The following is a 19721-nucleotide window of genomic DNA, read 5'->3' as shown; positions in this document are numbered from 1 at the left end:
TTCACTGCTCCTAAGTGGAAATTCATACATGAGAAGACATGTTTTACCCAGGGACCCACACTGCCCAGGTTCACAGATCTTCAAAAACCTTTGCAAGTTTTGGGTTTGGTGATTTCGTCTTGGTTTTAACTAAATTTTGTTTTTAAAATCCATTTGTTTTCCTCCAATTAAAAGACTGATACCTAAAATATAGAGAAAAGGGTACCAGTAATTCCATTGCTCTGAATTTCCATCCAGTCTTTTTACCATGTTGTTTTCTGCTGCTTTAAAGACATGTAGTATTATTTCCCTTCCATAGAGTAATATAAAACACCTATGCTTTCTTTATGTTTCATTTTCATGTAGCATTTTTTCCATTTATTCAAAACTTTTTAAATATCACAAAAGCTTTTTTTCCAGGTGGGTCTCATAGATTCTTTTGTTTTTAATTTAAATGAAAACATTTTGATTATGTATGCTGGAGCTAGTGACAACCTCAGCAGAGCTAAAATGCCCATAGTCCCAGGGAATCACCTCCCTTCTCTAGCCCTAACATTAAAAAAAGGAAAACAGGTTTACTCTCAGGCTGCCCCCAAAGACGTATAGAGGGTCTAAAAATATCTCCTCCACATGTTCTACTCATGGTCCACAATTCCTTTCCCAGAAGGTGGCCTGATGAGGTGGGAAGAATCATGCATCAGGAGTGAGAAGGCTCCACCTCTTCCGAGCTCTGAGGCCCAAGAGGTTACCACATCTTACTTGGATTTCATCTCCTCCATTCACTTTCATTGAGCACATGCTGGGCATAAAATATAACAGGAATAGGCAGCGCTCAAGCTGAGAGTGATCCCTATAGCTGTGTTGCCTGTCAGTATCCAGGAATGTCTTCAGTAATTCCTACCCATGGACTGAGAGCAGCTGGAGAAGGAGCAGAAAGAACGTCCCAAGGAAAGTTTTTGTACAGCAGGTGAAAGGGGATAGATACCAGCTTCCCTGGACACCTGAGGGCAGAGAATATGGCTGGACCTGTGGTTGTCAAGCACTAATCAGCCAGATACTTCTGGTGTGGTGGCAATGAGTGTCCCCTCTGTAGGAGGGCTCTCCTGTAGGAGGAACTCTTGAGGGGAGGGTCCCCAAAGGGCCTGCCCCACAGGATCACACATCTACGGGAACACCAGCCTTGGGGGAGTACCTCCTACTCTGCGAGAAGGGGCAGATAGCTGAGAGCCAGGACCACCATGTTGCCCAGTTCCAGGGAGCACCACTCACGTGGACCACATCACATGACTACAAAGTAGATGGAGCCCCCCAGAGTTGTGCAAACACAGGCTCTGGTCACATGGACCTGGCTTTCTGTCTTGCCTCTGGCCCCTCCCCCTATGATCTAAGGCCAAGTGACTCAGTCTTTCAAAGCCCAATCCCACATCTATAAAATGGAGATAACATGAGCACCCAGCATCATCGGGTTCATGAGTATAAAACAAGGAAATCCATAAAAGTGCTTTGGTTCAGCCTGACGATGTATTAGCTCCTCCTCCAGATGGTTACTCATTCCCTTCAACACATTATTACTTTCTCGTAGTACAGGCGGGGAGCAGGGGGGTGTCCTGGTGGTCCAGCTGGGCTTTAAGCTCCAGAAGGGAAGGAGCAGGACTTTGATCCCCAGCAAGGATCAGTGCCCAATGCCTAACAGGTGCTCCTTACATGTTTAGAGACTATCTCGATGGCAATTCCACCCTTGCTCAGTTTTTTCTGACTATTACTGAGGATTTTACTTGGATTTTCCATTTCTTCTCCATCCACTCCTTTTACTGTGTAGATTCTGAGTACGAAGCATAACTCTGGGAGCCACTGAGATATGGGCATGATTTAGGGCCAATGTGAAAGCACATGGTGCCTGTTGAAGTGCCAGGTGGGACAGATACCCCAAAGCTAGATTTTGGTGTTTTCTCAACAGGTTCCTGTCCCTGTGCAAAACCTCTTCTGTTTTAGATGGTCAAGATGAGAGAGAACAAATAACCACAAAGGCAAAAGGGAAGGTTGCATTTTCATGTGATGGGCTGCAGAGTGACCACCGTGGCAGGTGGCAGTGGGCAAACCACAATTGTGTATTCTACTGACTCGCCATTCAATAGCATCACTAACAACCAGGTGTCCAGGAGTATGGGCCCAGCCTCCCAACCACGAGCTTTCCTCAATAACCAGCGGTCCTCAAAAGAGAGGGCTAATGAAAACACCTCCTGCTGCAGCACATCCAGACCCCAGGGCCTCACACACAGCACGAGCTCCCTGCTCTCCAGCACATGTGCTCCTCTCCTGAAGGAGGACGCCACCCAGCTTCCCCGCATGCAGGGGGATCACCAGGCAGAGAGAGGCCAGGAAAGCCAAGCCTCAGGCAGGGTCTCCTCCCCCCAGACCACAGAGGAGAAGGTCCCCGTGGCCACCCTGAAAGAAGGGCCGGACCTGCGTGCCGCTGCCTCGCATGATGTCCTCAGGGATGGCATAGATCTGGTTCTCCATCTCCACCTTCTGGAGCCCATTGTCCGTTACTCTCACCCGAAGCACACGGAAATTGGTCCCTCCAAGGTCCAAAGCCAGGAACTCGCCATGTTCTGCAGACAGGAAGGGCCACTATTATTTCAGAAAAGACAAGTTCAAACTGCTTTACAGATCAACACTTAAAACCCATAAGACCTGCCATAAACACTGAATTCTTAAAACCCATTGAATCTTTAAAACCCATTGAATCTTTAAAACCCACGAGACCATAAATACTGGTCATCTCTGGTGATAGGGTGACCAGTGGGTCTTCATTTTTTCTACACACATTTATATATTGTCTGGTTCTTTTTCTTAATGCTAAGCCCTTTTATATTACTTTCAGAATTCACATAAACAATGAGACCGTTTCACATGCAATGATGGGGCGCCCACCCCCTCACAGAGCTGTTTCCCAGGGGCTTTTAGCCAAGTCCCCACCGAGCTCATGGGGCCCATCAAGCCCTGCACCAGGAGTCTAACCTCTGTTTTGTTCTTCATGCCCCCAGGACACCCAGCACGCTGCTACAGGCTGCAGGCCCCTGGGCCTTCTGCCAAATTGGGATGCCGGTACAAAATTTACTTTTAATGTTCACATGCATAGAGCAATAGCCTATGGCAGGATGAGGGGGTCGCATGATGGAGTGAACTGGGGTCCAAATGGTTATAAATTAAAAGCAAATAGGCTAAGCGGGTGAAAAACCCTGAAAAGGTCCCAGGCTTATTCAAATGCGAGAGGATGCTGACCCAAGAGTATGTAAGACAAGAGTCAGGCTACTCGCTGTTCCACTCAGACAAGCCACAGAGCCGGGATGGAGAGGGGAGAAGGAAACTTGATCCACACAAATAGGTCACGATCTTCAGTGTCACCAAGAAGGCAAAGTCCCTTCCATCCAGGAAACGAGCAGTGCAAACAGAAAACATTCAGATTCTACGTAGTAACACAGCTGGCTGCAGTGACATGCTCCATTGCATGGCACAGAATGAAAGTGCTAAAGAGGTGCAGAGGCCAGAGCCAAGGCTGGGGGAACAGGTGGGCTCGCCCCCTTGGCAGCCTCCTCAACCAGTAATGACTCCACCCACCAGTCTCCCACCGCCCTGCCACACACCTTCTAGAAGGATACAGGGCTGTCTCCTGGGGGATTCACTTACTAGCATGTTGGTCAATGTTTAGCCCTTTTCCCGATGGGAGACTACCACTGGAGTAAGGCAGAATGGATCGGAGCGTCAGGGAAAATGCTCTGATGAAATGAACCATCCAGGGTTTATTCTGTGCCCAGGTCCCCTCAGCAGCTCTCACTCTCAGGCCCTGAGAAAAGCCATGTCTGCATGGTCTCCAAGGACACTCCCCAAAACCCCTATAGTCCAGAGGGGCAACTTGGGGCAACGTCATCCACCTGAGATTCCCTGGGGACTTGCCTCCACACAACATGGTCTGGGGGCTCGATACACAGAAACTGGCCTGGAGCCCACGTTACCTGTCAGAACTCTGACCACCTCCTGGCTATGGCAAGTTCCTGAGCCTCTGAGCTTCAGCTGCCTCGTTTCTAAAAAAGGAACCTCATATCTTGTGTGGTTGGGGTGAAGGGGAAAACTAGAAAGTGTGCCTCAGACACCCAGCAAGGTGCCGAAGGACTTAGGACACAGTCAGTAACTAAAAGAAACTTTCCATCCAGGCTCTCAGCAAACACTGCCCGACACCCACACTTGAGCCTTCCAGGCGCAATGTTAGGGCTGCCTCTCAGACACAAAAGCAAAATCAACATCGCGGGGGAGACTGAAGAGACCTGTCCAAGAAAGGCCATTGGAATTTGCTCCAGTGGCTTCAGCATTCCTCCACAGAGGTATGAATTTCCAGTTCCCTCCCAGGTATCTGGAGCCCCTCCTCATTCCCTGCCCCCACTAGTTATAGTTGTTGGATAGCTGGGGCAACCTCGACCCCCGTAGAGTAACTCTGCCCCCCTTGTGGCCATGGGAGACTTTTCCAAGCACTCCAGTTCTGAGCCTCCCCAGACTGTAGGAAACGCTATGTCGTGGTTGTCATGAGGGATTAAAAAAAGAAAATCAAACACAAACTTCCTGCGTCAGCACTCTGCAGCCCAGGACACATGCAATCCGCTGAATCGGCGACCACAGGGGACTGAGGTGGCTGAGGCTGTCCCTGGTTGGTCATGATTCAAGACCAGCCCAGCTCAATTCACCAGAGGGGCACTGCTCCATCAAGAATGGTGGTTTTGCAGTAGTATTTCCTGATGGGCCGAAGGGAAACCACAAATAAAGTACTGCTGATCATTCTGTTCCCAGGATGGAATGTCATTCCCTTGCTTTCCTTCCTTTCAGATTCCGCCGCAACAGATATTCCTCTGCATCCCTTCCCACTGGCACCCCCTCCACAAACACAATGACCACGACTACCACAGCCAAGGACCATATTCTTTCCAAAGTCCAGTCTCTGAGGAAGGCCCAGCGCTGATTCCTGGAGGTAAATCTTCTGGTGATTCCTCAGGACAGTGGAGAGATCCGTCTCCTACTGGCCACCTCCAAGCCAGAGAGCGGCTGGATCTTAGAGATGATGAATGGGCAGGCTCTGAATTCCAGCTCAGCTGTGTCACTACCTGTGTGGCCTCTCTGAGCATGTCACCTCACCTGTAGAACAGGGCTCAGAATGCTGACTTCTCCTGGGGGTCGTGAGGCTTCCATGAAATATGGAACATGTTATATGTGAATATACATGGACATAGTAAGTCATCAATAAATGTCATCACTGTCATTATTCCTTTGTTTAATTGTGAAGCTCCCCTCCTAGTTCTTCTCAGCCCTTCCAATCCCTACCTACTACTCCTGGCTCAAGTCCTGTCTCCACTGTGAACCTTCTGGGACATTCCAGAAGCCCAGAGCATACAGTGCGTGAGTATGTGAGGGGGCATGAAGAAGGACCGCATCTATGGGTCTGGGACAGTCACAATGGACAGGGAGGAGCAAGGCTCTGGGGCAAGAAAACATGCCGATAGCAGGTTTCTTAGGAAAGTGCACAGCCACATGGCAGAGGACCCAGCAAGGTCCGGAGAGATTATTCTGCTGAGAGATTACAAGTGGTATTTGAGGCAATGTATTAAGAAAACATCTCCTATTGCATTTGTTCATAGTTAAACAAAATGTTTAAATGCCAACTGTGGGATTTCCATGAGTTGTTAAACATGCTGTCATGTCTGGAAAACAGTTTTAACTTTTTAAAAATAACAAAATATAAACCTCTGTTAAAAAAAAAAAGTTCAAACAGTACAAAAGTAGAAAAAATTAAAAACAAACATCTCTTTTCTTCTCCACACCCAGAAAGTAACCACTGTTAATATTTATTGGGTGTCCTTTGATATATTTATTTTATCAAGATAGGGAAGGCTGTTACCTGATAGTTTCCAAGAAAAGGGTTTGAATCTCTGGTTCTAAGGATGTGTTTTTAATTTGGAAGATATCGCTGAATTATCTTCCTAAAAGTTCTCACCAATTTCCACACAAACCAGCAGGTAGAATTAACTCTCACCAGCGTTGCATGTTATGTAGCAATTAACCTTTGCCAACCTCCTAGGTCAAAGTGGCATCTCATTTTTTTTTTAAATTTGGTCACTTTCTTTTGTGTAAGATTAGACATTTTGAATTATCAACTGGCCTTTTGAATTCCTTTTTCTGTGAATTTTCCATTCACATCTTTTGTCTTTAATATAGTCATTATTTTCTTAATAACCTAAAAGATGGATGTTTATCTTTTAATTTTGTTTGCGATATTTTGGCCCTGCAGAGACTTGTTTAATTTTTATGTTGTCAAAATATTTATGGTTTCTGGGTTTTATGTTATGTCCCAAGAAATCCTGAAGATTACATTCGTTCACCAACCTTCCTAAATCTTTCCAATTCCTCCTAATGTGGTCACCACCACTCTTAAAATAAAAGAAGTAAGGTTTCACCATGGGTTTGTTTAAAAGATCAAATTCATCTTCTACTTCATGTAATTTTTTGAAAAATGAGCCCTAAATGCTGTCTTCATCTCTCTTGTCTCTAAGACAGAGTTCAGACTTCCTCACTGGCATGTGGAGTCTTGTAATCATAAAACAGTGGAAGACATTGGCAGGTGTGAGGGCGATTTAGTTAACTCAAAGCCCAACACACAGATCTTTTTAACAGAAGAGAAACGACCATTTCTTTAGTGATGGTCACTTCGTTTATAAGCATGATCTCATTAATCCACAACCATCATGTTGGTTGGGCGTTATGATCCCAATTTGACGGATAAGAAAACCAATATTCAAATCCAAGTCTAGCTCTCCAGCAAAGTTGTCTACTGCAAGGACCCAAGAGGCTGTTCCTGGGAACACTGTCAATCCTTAAATAGAGAATTCTTCACTAACAATGCCAAGAACATAAAACCCAGAGGTCACCAGCAGCCTCCAAGCTGCACTGGGAGGCAGAGGAAGTGACACAGTGGTTCACAAGTTGAGTCACTTGGTGAAGGAAGGTCATACAGGGGTCAATGACGACTGGGTTTGAACCCAAGTTCATCTAACCCCAAAGCCCATGCCAGTCTCACTGCACCACACCCACATGTCTTGTGGCCCTGGATTCTGGAAGCTGAGAATGACTTGGCACAGAATCCAGGATGGGAGCAAATAAGCCATAAAGTGAAAAAGAAAGCAAAGACACCCTAATCATTATCAGTAACTGCAGCCCATCCCTTTTGTGCCTCCCTGGTAGCCGAATGTTCTCAGTCTTGAGTGAGAGGTGGCAGAAACATATCCACTGACAAGAGGTGACACACCCTTCTCCCTAGAGGAACCCAGGTCCTACGACGTTGACGCAGACTATCTTGGTAGCCACAAATAGACGTCATCTCATGCAATTATACCAAACCTTTGTACCCACCTTACTAGATACTCGCCAAGCCCTGTCTCTTGAAGGTCCTCCTAATTAAAAGCATCCCCCTCTAAAAATAGACAAGGAAAGAGGTACCAACCCTCTATTGTAAATGAGAATAGAACTCAAAGAAGTAACGCTGGCCCAGTTAAGAGGAACTGGCAATAGGAGTATTAGGTCATGCCATCCTCCCTCAAATTGCCCAATTTGCTGACTCATTTTCCATTCTGAACTACCATTCTGCCCACTTTCAGTGAGGCTTTCATCAAATATATAAGGTCAGAGAGATAAAGGGGTTTCAATTTCTCCTGGGCACTCACCTGTCCCTGAAGAGGACTCAGATGGCATCTGACTAACTAACTGCCTGAACATGATGGTCACTGTCATGTTGGTTGATGTGGCATCAGTTATGTATTTGAGCAGGGCAGCCAGCATTGCTAATATCACGCACTAACAGGTGGCCTGGTACCTGACAATGTCCAGGCAGTTTTTGAGGGGTGAGGGGCATGGGCCAGTTGAATTTTCCAACAGGATCTGTTTTCAATCATTAGGTACTTGTCACTAATTAAAATAGATCTCCACCTGTTCCTCTCATCAAACGCTCACAGTGGTGTGCCAACCAAGGCTCTAAGAATGACTTGCAAACAGGTTTGGTTTGGTTTTGTATTTGTAAGCAGCAGTGCCCTTTCGTCAAACACGATTTGCTTTGTTATGGTCAGAAATTCAGCAAAAAGCCTTAAAAGTATGGCATAGTCGGTAGTACCAGGTGTGCCTGCTTTAAGATATTGTTTTCATGCACGCACACACTTATAGGCATAGATAGTCACCATCACCACCACCAAAATTTAAGCTGGATGATGAGGTTTTAAAAATAATTTTGTTGAAATATAATTCGCACACCATAAAGTTCACCCATTTAAAGTTTAACATTTAGTGGGCTTAGTACATTCTCGAAGTTGTGCAACCATCACCACTATCTAATTTTAGAACATTTCCATACCCCCAAAAGACACCCCATGCCCGTGAGCAGTCACACCCCAATGCCCCTTCCCACCCAGTCCCTGGAAACCTAACCTACGTTAGATTTGCTGATTCTAGACTTTTCATATAAATAAAATCACACAATGTGGGGCTCCTTTTGTGACCAGCTTCTTCACTTAGCATAATATTTTCAAGGTTTGTGCGTGGTGTATTTATCAGTAAGCCATTCCTTTTTATTGACAAATAATATTCCATTGTAGGGACATACCACATTTTCTTCCTCCATTCATCAGTTCATGGATATTTGGGTTGTTTCCACTTTGGGGCTATTATGAATAATGCAGCTGTGAACAATCCTGTGCAAGTTTTTGTGTGGAACTTCATTTGTATTGTGTATAAACTTTTCATTTCTATTGTGTATATACTGGTTATATGGTAACCCTATAATTAACATTTTGACGAATTGCCTGGTTAAGGTAAGAGTCAGAGCCCAGCCTCTCAACCCCTGGGCTTCTTTAGGTGATTAAACGGACTTATTCAGTATCACAAGTTCCAAAAGACTCCTTTGAAACAAGTGGCTTTTTTATACAGCATTCCCAGAGTTCTGGGGATCCTTGAAGGTGGCAAAGTCTGCCCTTGGTGAGGGTAAAGGGAGGTCAATTAAGGCACAGCGTCACCTGCCACATTCTCACTTCCAATTTTATTTATTTCCCCTACTCTTAACTGTCTTACACTTAACAGAAACATTTAACATAAAAGATTTCATTCTGTTTAAAGTTGAGATGGGGTCCACTATTTTTTAAATGTTTTTAAAATAACTATTTTTGAGAGTCAAACACTGAATCTGTTCTAGGACCTGCGAACCAAGCACTTCCCGTTCTGTGATTAATTATTTCAACCCTGAGCATTGAAGCCAGCTGCTAAAAGTTACTTAGCTGCCTGGTGCAGTAGACAACCCAGTCCCTGACTGGACAGAAAGAAAGAGGGCAGTTAGATGCACTTTGGCAAGTACCAGGATAGGAATGTTGTAGAAGGAACGATTATTTCTGCTCGGATAAGGAAGGCTTCCCCGGAGGTCACATGAGATAGTCAGGCAGGTCTTAGTGGATGGGTATGAAGTTGCCAGACAGAGAAAAGGAAACATATATAGGAGTTCACAGCATGCTCTAGGAATGGCACTTTCAGAGTGGCTACAACATAGGGGTTCTATGACATGGCTGCAAGAATGCAGTAAATGCCAAAGCCGAGAACTTTGGTTTTCAAGCAGAAGGTCAAATTTGTGTTTTCAAGCACTGTGTTAAGTAGCACTGTAGATGATGGGTCCAGAGCCAGGGGCTGGCGAGGAGACAGCTGCGATATAGTCCACCCAAGCGGTGATGAGGTCCTGGGTTCCAGGGCCATGTAGGGTGGTCAACCATTCTCGAATGTCCAGGATTGACATAGGACTTTCAGTACTAAAGCTGGCAGAGTCCTGGACAAATCAGGATGGCCGGTTACCATGGCCATGTTAGACCCAACCATTGGGGCCTCAGCCCTTCCCTGTCACCCAATGCCTGAGGCATGCAGCCTTGAACTTTGAGGTCAGTCAAAGACAGAGTCATCCTTTCATATCCAGTTCCTGAAGTAGCTCTATAATAATTCAGTGCCTTTCAAGGGACCTACTCCTACCTGCCCTGCAAGAGCAGGAACATTTCCAGGGGCCCCAAGTGACTGCACAGAACATTCTGATCTTCCTCCCTGGAGTGGCTCTGGGTTGAGGGAGACCTTGTTTACCCTTTACTTTTCAAGTGCCTGCTAGAACACCTCAATGGACGGCTCTAAGAACGTACGGCATGGACTCCAATTGAGAGGAGAACTAAAAAGATAAATCTCCAGGTCATGCATAGGTAATCCAACAAAACTAACTTTGCCAGACACAGGTTTCCCATGTGGCTGGAACCACCATGGCCACTACCACATCTAACAGCGTCTTTTTAAGCTCCAAGGTCCCAGATACTCTGTTATAATACAACGTCAGTCTCCACTCAGTAGCTTAGACATAAAGTAACTCCATGTAATTAAAGATGTCAAACCATACAGTTAATGCTGGGGTCTGGTACAGTCAAGGAATGGGGAAATCTGATCTTCTACATCATTGGCTTTCAAACTATTTTAAGGAGCAGGATGCCAAATGCAAAAACGTAGAAATAGAGAAACATGGAGCTGCTCTGATTGAAGGAAGGGGCCTGGAGCATATAAACACATTGTAAGACCCCCAGAACACCATCGGAAGTATTATACTGACGCTTTTATATCAGGAAATGTTTCTTAAGTTCAAAATACATGCCAGTCACAGAGAGGTCCCACATTAGCTCCACAGACGTAAAACTTCTCTTCAAAGGATTTAAACATGATTATGTAGAACACTGTGTAGGTGCTGAGTGTGTTAAGATTTTTAGGCAGGAAGATCTGGGTTCAAATCCCATTTTAACATATATCAGCCATATGATTTTGGGTAAATGATTAGAAATCTCTTATTCAGATTTCATCATCTGCTACAGGGGATAGTAATAACTTCCTGTCCAGCCAGTACCTCCCACTCTAATCCCTAGGGCACAGGGACAGACACACACACACACACACACACACACACACAGTTTTTGATCAAGAGTTAATGCAGTGAAGGCCTAAGGTGTTTGGCACAATGCCTGGAGCATGTAAATGTTTAATAAACTCTAGCTACTACTATATGGAGGTCATTTGTCAATATAATCTTCAGTTTATATTGTAGGCACCATATGAACCAACTTATGCACTTGTGTGTGTGCTATTGATCTGTCTCCACTGCCTGGCTGTTGATCTAAGGCTGAGCAACCAAGATAAGGGCTCCTTTCAGGGCTTAATCAGCCTCCAAGCAGTCTATCACCAGCTTAGTCTCTCTTTATCGTATCAGGTGCTTGCATTATGAGCCATATCACTCGGCAATCATTTCATCTTTGTGTGCCTTATCTCCCCAGGACAATTTCCACTCTTCAAAGGCAGGTCACAAGGCAGCTCAGCACACTACTGCCCCATAGAGGACCAGCTTCGAAGGGGTCTCTATTGAACGAGCTGAACAGCTAGGCCTGAGTTATTAATAGATAAATTAATGCATTGTGCTAACAGTGGGGCAGGGCGGAAGGGGGGCAGGGGGTGGTGCATAGAGCAGCATAAAATGCACCAGCAGTGGTGTGCCTCAGGGCAGGCACTGGCACACAACTGGCTGGGTTTAAATCCCAACACTTCCACTTGCTCACTATAAGGTGGGACCAAATAATACGGTGAATGTTTAAGTTAAAAAAAAATTATTACAGTGAAAGACACATTGCTATTAACCCCCTCAAAATACTCCCCCCTGGGAGGAGGGGTTATCAGTTTGTGAGGGGTATAAATGATAAATGTTTAACTACTACATTGTTTTGTACACCTGAAACTAATAAAAAAAAATACTCCCCCTTGCTTTGAACACACTTATCCCATCATTCTTGACACTTTCTGAAGCAGTTCTGGAAGTTCTCTTAAGTGAGTGTCTTTAGTTGTGCTGTTGTGGCTGCCTCGATGTCCTAAATCATTCTGATTTTGGGGAAGAGCCAGAAGTCGCACGATACCAGATCCAGTGGAAAAGGTGGATGAGGACACACTGTAATGTTTTTATTTGAGGGAAATTGCAGTACCAGAAGTGATGTGTGACACAGAGCCTTTCTGTTGTCATCACAAAATATGGTGAATGCTGCTGCCAAGTACCATCCAACAAAAAAGCAGGGATCTTCAATATGGGCAGTGGCACGTCGAACCTTAGTGTGTGACAAGTTTCAACTTGTTTGGTTCAGTAAGTCAGGTGTGAGCTACGGTAGAGAGAAGGTGTGTTTTAAAGTGTGCTGTAAATCATCCTCCATCATGACAACTCTCCGTGTCACACATTGCTTCTGGTATATGGCAATTTCTATATATATATATATATATATATATGTACAGAGGGTGCCAAAAAAATGTATACACATTTTAAGAAAGGGAAAAAAACTGTATTAAAATTGTAATACTCAATATATACCAATAACAAAAGATGAATACAAGTCACGTCTGACTTCTGCAATTGCAAGAGGTACTCAAAGTGGTTACTATCAGCGAGCATCCAGATGCTTCTGATTATGGCAAACACTGTTTGGTAGACTTCTGTGGCGAGCGTGTAAACTGTTCCAACACCATAGCTGAAGAAGCAGGACTTGTTGCTGTGCGAGGCCTCTGGATCTTCCCTTACGCATGTCACACACAGCACCATGCATCTCAAATTTATCAAGAATGCATGCAATTGTTAGGCATGTTGGAGGTTCTGTTGCATACTCATGCCTCCATTGCCAATGTACTTCCACAATGTTCTCGAATTTCAAACACCACTTCAAAATGGTCTTGCACACTTCGAACAACAACCATGCTTCTGCCATTTTCTTTGACTATCCTGCCTGTCGCATGGTGACGCTAGCATTCATTTGATTAAGGCCATCTTTTGAGCGAACATCATACTACACATTGCTACTGTAATTCACTTCAACTTTGAAAAATAATACATACAAAACACCTCTTAAAATGTGTATACATTTTTTTTGCACCTCCGATATTTCATTTTTATCAGCGCCAATTATGTTTATTAGCACTGGGTCGTCCACACATCTATGGAGCACAGTTATTTTAGAATCAGCCCTCAGGAGACTCAGAAGCTGTGGACATGCCCTTCCTTTTCACAGAAAACTCAAACCATAACTTGGAGCTTCAGTTTTCTTCAGTGTAATGGATGCCTCCATCATAAATGGATGGTCTGAAACTTCCTGATATCTGTCCCACATTTTCTACCAGGACTTTGATTTCCATAAGATAGCCAGCACCTGTATAAAAGAGAGCTGGAACCTTGGTCCTTGATCCAAAATGCAGGGCCTCCAGTGATAGGAATGAACCCCCAGACCTACTCCCTCCAAAACAACCTCAGGAGGCTCCCTGACCTTCTCTAGATAAAATCGTGTCTCTTGCTGTGGTGGGTTGTGGCTACCCAGAACTGTGTTCGTAACATACATGAAAAGCTCACATATTTGATTCTCCCTTAATTCTCAGTTAGCCAACTCTCTGATGTTTCCTCTTTATACAAATGAGGCAACGGAGGATCAGAGCATAAATAAACTGCTGTAAAGCACACAGCTTGAATTAAAACCCCATTTAAACCTAGAATTCTGATCTTTACCCCTCACCACACACTGCCCTGAAATGACCTTTCCTCCCTGGCAAGAAGTGGTCAATTTCACAGATGCCTGTCTAGGACAAGATTGGGTGAGGGGCATTGAAGGCAGTGGCTTTCCAACTGCAAGCTGAAAAAAACTTAGTGGGTCTTGACCAGTGACTTTTTTAAAGAATAGAAGGTAATAGATCAGATTACATCACATTTAAGGCTAAACACTGGTCCCTGAAATGTGTGTCAGTTATACATCAATATTTATACGTATGTGTTTCTTGCTGTGAGTATATAGTTCAGAAAAATTAGAAAGCCACTGATTTAAAGATTAGATCCCTCTAGATCCAAGGTTTAGATCTGAGGTTTAACTTCCCAGGTTTGAAAAATAATGCCGAAAAGGAATGAGCTCAGAAAGGTTCTGAGTAAGGCCAGCACGGGGTGGGCACCACTTAAATAAAAGCCTCTAGCCTTCTATGGGAGAGAATCACCAGTAACAGCAACACAGCCTGACGGTGGCCTGGGCCAGGAAGCAGATGCCTCCATGGGCTGCTCCCAGGAAGCAGCAAGGCCCATGGGCTGTGTGACCACATCTAGGGGAGAGGCAACAGTTCCTGCACACCCTGCATTCTCGGTCTCTCCTCTTAGCCCTTTACTGAAGAACCGACAATACAGGAGAATTTTCATTTTCAGTAGGCTTTCTCTATTGAAGCATCCCTGGTCCTTGTAGCCATTCTATAACTCATAGACCCCACTAACAAAACATAAAATTGAAAGCCTTGATGTTGACCAGTTTTTATTACATTCCCTCACATTCCCTTCTGCAGTTCCATTTCTCTCTCCAGAAACAACCTCTATCACTTATCTGGTGTACATTTCCCACTTTATATCCTAATAATTTTATGGTGTGTGTGTGTGTGTGTGTGTGCCGATAAGCGACAGATAGCATTTTTTTTAATTTACATTCAAGTCCTATGAGGTTCATGTCCTTCTACAAGTTTTTACCCATTGATTTTTAGACATACCCATATTTATATATGCTCATTTACGTAGCGTGCTGGCTCATACTCCATCACATGGCTCTTCCATAAACTGTTCCCAATATGCTGTCATTATAAGCAACACTGCTATGAGCACTCTTGGACACGTCTCCTTGAGTTCATATAGGAATTAGTGCAAGGTATAGTTGGAAGTGGGAGTGCTGAGTTGTCATATACGCACATTTTCAACTTAACTAGTTATTGCCAACCTCAAGTCCCAAGATAACCAGCACCAACAGTTCAATATATGTGCTTGAGACTTTGTACACAGCTGTGCACACACACATATGAGTATACACAGGACTTTACAGAATACAAGTACAGACTGTGTACGCATGCTTTAGGATGAGTTGCAGAGGGCTGTTTTCTGCATTAATTGACTAGTGCCCAACTGATGGACATGAGGGTTTTTCCCTCTTTACAGCATTTCAAGGAATTTTGTGTGTAAAGACATCACCACACTTGTTCTAGTACACGTGAAGAACAGACTGGGACTGCTGCATCCACCTCTCATTTTACAAAGGAGAAAAGACTGAGTCCCAGAGAGTCGGGGTGAGGAGCTGGGACATGGACTCTGCCAGCAAGGGGGCTATGGGCCAGGTTTCCTAAAGTCTGATCTCCAGTTCTTTAGGGGACATTTGCTCTGCTTAAGTGAATAAAACATGCAATACACAGTATTCCTTTTACACAGCACCTCCACTTACACTGTAGAATTTGCACTTATAAAGAGGCACTCTGGGTACCACAAAAGGCATATACCATTTCTGCGTCAGGCAGACAGGTCCTGCCCCAGACCCTTCAGCCCCAGAAGTCTACAGGAGTCAGTCCAGGCAACTCACATTCACAGAGGCCAAAAGCACACTTGCTGTGCCAACCTGGGGCAGAGGTGGGACACAGATGGGGTCCCAGGACTCCAGCTTGAGATCAGGGAAGGAAACTCAATGACTCAGTGCAGCAACTTGTAAAACCTTCAAGAGGTAGAGGAGGGTTTCTGTATCTCCGATCTCAAGAAAACAATGAGAAGAAAAAAAGCTGATCCCATACCTAGTTCTCCCCAGCAAACGTATTTACCAGCCTATAATACAGGCCAGACATCCAACCCCAACCTGATTTCAAAAAATCTTAGCTGAGCATGTGCTGTGTGCTCTGGTCATGCTCGCACATACATAATGGATTGGTGCGGTCTTGATACCTAACCTATGGCATAGATGAGTTTGAATCCTGACTCAGCCTCTCATTAGCTGTGTGACTTTAGGCAAGTTATTTGACCATGTGAGTTTCAAATTCCTCACTGAAAAAAATAGTAGCTAAAATTGGTACCTACTTCTTACAGGGTTTTGTGAAAAGTAAATGAGTTACTGCATCTAGGAGTTCAGAAAAGCCCTTACCTATAATATACATTTAGTAAATATTTAGGGTACTGGCTTAGTGCTAGTGCCTGAAATGAAGACAAGGTCCCTGGTCTTAAGGAGCCAGTAAATTTATCAGAAGGTCAAATAGAAACAATAGAAGTGGGTGTGGCCACCAGTCAGAGGGCGTGGCAGGTACAGTGCCAATCTAGAGGGCACACAAGGGATACCTAAGAACTGGGAGAGGCCCCTCACCTCAAGGAGCTCTTTGAAGGCTGAGACACACACACTCGGAGAACAATCCTAAACAAGGTCATACCCTTGGGTCCAGGCTGGGTCCCAAGGCTTCGGCAAACACACACTTATTTTAGGAATCATAGAAAGGTACAAAGACTTGTAAGACAAATCAGTTCCCTATTGGCTCTCAGGTAAGCCTCAAGGACAGCTGGAAATACTGAAGGTAAACGGCACATGAACAAGACCTGTCTCATGACCTTCCCCAGCCCCGATCCCCAGACTGCTCTGCAAATGCCTCACTAGGGACCAGCTTCTTGGTGCTTTCTCCTCCCTCAGGTTCTTGGACTCTGCTTCCTGGTTCCTCCACTGCCCTGGCAGCTGCCCCTTGGGCTGTTTCTCCCAACCTCTAGATGTGGGTAGCTATCTCCCACCCCTCACCCCTCACGGCCCCACAGATCCTTCATCTCTAAAATGAAGGGTTACTGTGAAGATTAATGAAACAAGCTGTGTGAAAGCACTGACATAACTTAGCTCCATTCCCTTCTCTGAGGATAGTGTCACCCTCAGGCAGCTGAGCTCAACATCCTGGCATCACCTTAGAGTCCTCTCCCACCACGTCCCATCTGGGCCAATGTCCTGTGCTCTACCAGCTGACCATCACCCCTCCTCCACTCTACATATACAGTGCATGATAACCATTATACCAAGACAGTTCTGCTTGCACCCCTCAAAACCTTTCAATTATTCCCCAATGCTTACTGAAGAAAGACTCATTCTTTTAGGCAGGCATCCAATGCCTTCTGTGATCTAGCCCCAAACCACTTTTCAACTTCAATCTCCACCATGGCCCTTTTCTCCGGTTTGATTCAATCACTTGCCAGACGGTGCACCATGAGATACAAATTCTGTATCCCAATAAGAGGATTAAACACAGCTTGACAGGTTCTTATTGCACAACTTCAGAGCTTTGAATACCTTCATATGCACTGTGGCTCTTCACATCCTCCAAAGTTTATCCGGACTCCGAATACTCTTATTTCATGGAGTTCAAGAACAGTCTAGGACAATCGGTACTGTGCTGTTTCTCCAGCAAGATTATGGAATGTGCCAGTTAGATGGGCCAGAGAGAGACATGGCCCATGGCTGTGACCATCTCAGGCACGTTTGTCATTATCACCACCACCGAGTGCAATCTCAGTGGGACCAGAAAATCCCAAACAGCCACGCAGGCTTTCTTAGCACATGGATGGGAAACAAACAGCTGACAGCGATGCTCTGGTCGGGCTGACAGGGATGTCCTTCTACCTTGACTGCCAAGGCTGCCTGCTTTCCCAGTCTTCCTGTCTATCCCATCCCATAGACTTCCATTAAGTTCCCTGTATGCTTCAATTAGCCAGGGTTGGTTTTTGAGGCTTCAAACCAAAGAACCTTCATTGATACACAGTTCTTTGGGTCCCTGAGCAAAGCCACACAAATCTTCTCCCCCCAGCAATGGAGCAGCCAGAGCCATGTTTCCCTCACCCCACCCCACAGTGCAGTACCTGTCCCATCTGGAGTAGACCTCACAAAGGTGGGCAGCATTTTCACTGAAGCAGTGGGGTTGGTGGTGGCTCCAAGCCCTTTCTCCATCTCCTTGCGGAATCGCTTAGAGATCTCCAGAAGGGTCTCATCAGAAAGACGCATGTGGTAGAGATACTGGTCAACCTGCAAAAGGAGGGGACACAAGAGTAGAGACCTGTAAGTGAAATAAATAGTATGCATCTATGTCATAGTACATCACTCAGCTCTTCAAAAGTATAAAATCCGTAACATACGGAAGGTTATTATGAAGACCATGTAATGGGAATTGATTTGACAGGACTTTATCTTTTAAAAGAAACTAAAAATTAAAATTAGAAAAATAGGTTTAGTTTTATTTCTAAAGAATAGTAAAGACTAGAGGAAAAGCCTATTGAGGAATAGGGGAGTTCTTTTCAGGAAAGTTAAATTTTAATACCGAAGGCAACATCCCCTGAACCAGAGTTCATTACTGACCCTCATGGTTTGTTCTCCGCTACACACCTCATAAGGGCAGTCATGCTGACCCTACCACCCCTCACCCTAGGTCAAGCAGCCATCACCTCTTACCTGGTTTTACACAATTCCCAGTTCTACTTTTACCTCTTCCATCCATTTTCCACCCACAGCCAGACTCTGCTCTTCCCCTGATTAAAACTTTTCAATGGCTTTCCATTAGAACTGAACCCCTCGGAAATCCTTACAAGGCTCTATCCATATGGTCTAGCCCCTCCCCACCTCCTAATCCCATTGCATGCCTCTGCACTCCTATGCAGGCTCTACCTTTGGTTCAGTCTCCAACTCACCTAACTCATCCTTCCCTGCCTCGGAGCCCTTTCACACAGGCCTTACAGCTCCTTACCCCACTCTTTCTCGGCCACCAACCATCTGCCATCTGACCTCGTACCAATCCTTCACGCCTCTCTCCACAGAGGCCTTCTCTGATCCTCCCAATAAGACAGTCAAGCCTCCCGTTGTTCTAAGAACTCGGACTTTTCCCTTCACAACACCATCCACAATTTGGAAGTACATATTTATTAATGTCTGAATATATGCACCAAGGGCAAGAAAAGCCATGTCTATTTGATCACCCTTGTATCCCTGGAGGCCAGCACAGTGCCTCACACATAATAGAGGCTCTACATTAATACTAATGCAACCTCTCCTGTCCTTAGGATTGGAAGCAACTTTCTGTAGTTATTCCACTGGTCTTGTTCCAACATACTTGTACATGAACTTTTCCCAGATTTAATACCAGGAGAAGGAAAAGCATCAGAGGTCCTTCTCAGATGGTTTCCATCTGCGTTGGCCATGGATATTCCCAGTTTTCTCCTACTAAGAAAAGATCTGACAGAAATCCATCCAAGAAGACACACAGGTGTCCACAATAGCCCTGTTCACAGCAGCAGGGTCCGAGACAGGGGAGGCTGCTGGGCATGGAGGGTGGGGCTGCCATGCCCTCAAGCATCGTGGTCCTCCCAGCATCCTCAGCAAACTGAGGGACCAAAGGGACGCTGCTCTTCCCAGCTCCAAACTCCAGGATTCCCAAGGGCAAAGCCTGGCTGCTGACCATCCCCACTGATATCCTGCGGGAAGCACAAGTCAGTCCCTGCCTGTCCCTTGCTGTTGTCTAACTCTGACAAAGGAACATAAATTTTTTTAGCTTTCCCAGAAAAATATCCTCGTTAATATTATAGCCTATTATAATTTCCAGCATTTTTTAGTCAGGTCTTCTTGGATTTTCTTTTAACCAAACTTGCAGTGTAGGATTTTCAGAGGAACAGCAAAAGGTGTTGAATCCTTTAAGAAAAGGACAACCCAGTGTCCCCCCTTTTGTGTCCCTTACATCTGCTCTCTCCCAGGCTGTATGCTAACTCCCTATGGGATTTGGGGCACGTCCTT

At 45.0% G+C, this 19721-nt stretch overlaps 1 protein-coding gene across 2 annotated transcripts in view; it reads right to left on the bottom strand.

Moving 5' to 3' along the window:
- HK2 (hexokinase 2) overlaps positions 1–19721 on the bottom strand; it is a 59812-nt gene that overhangs the window by 23839 nt on the left and 16252 nt on the right. For both annotated transcript variants that reach the window (XM_019750336.2, XM_074332229.1), the window contains exons 2-3: positions 17804–17966; positions 2443–2591 (exon numbers count right to left, since the gene is read on the bottom strand). In XM_019750336.2, coding sequence (XP_019605895.1) covers positions 2443–2591; positions 17804–17966 — 312 coding nt within the window. The remainder of the gene's footprint in view (positions 1–2442; positions 2592–17803; positions 17967–19721) is intronic.

The sequence above is a fragment of the Rhinolophus sinicus genome, linkage group LG05 (assembly GCF_036562045.2).
Source record: "Rhinolophus sinicus isolate RSC01 linkage group LG05, ASM3656204v1, whole genome shotgun sequence".
Taxonomy (NCBI): domain Eukaryota; kingdom Metazoa; phylum Chordata; class Mammalia; order Chiroptera; family Rhinolophidae; genus Rhinolophus; species Rhinolophus sinicus.
The sequence above is the reverse complement of the archived record's forward strand: the minus strand, read 5'-3'. Positions and strand labels throughout refer to the sequence as shown.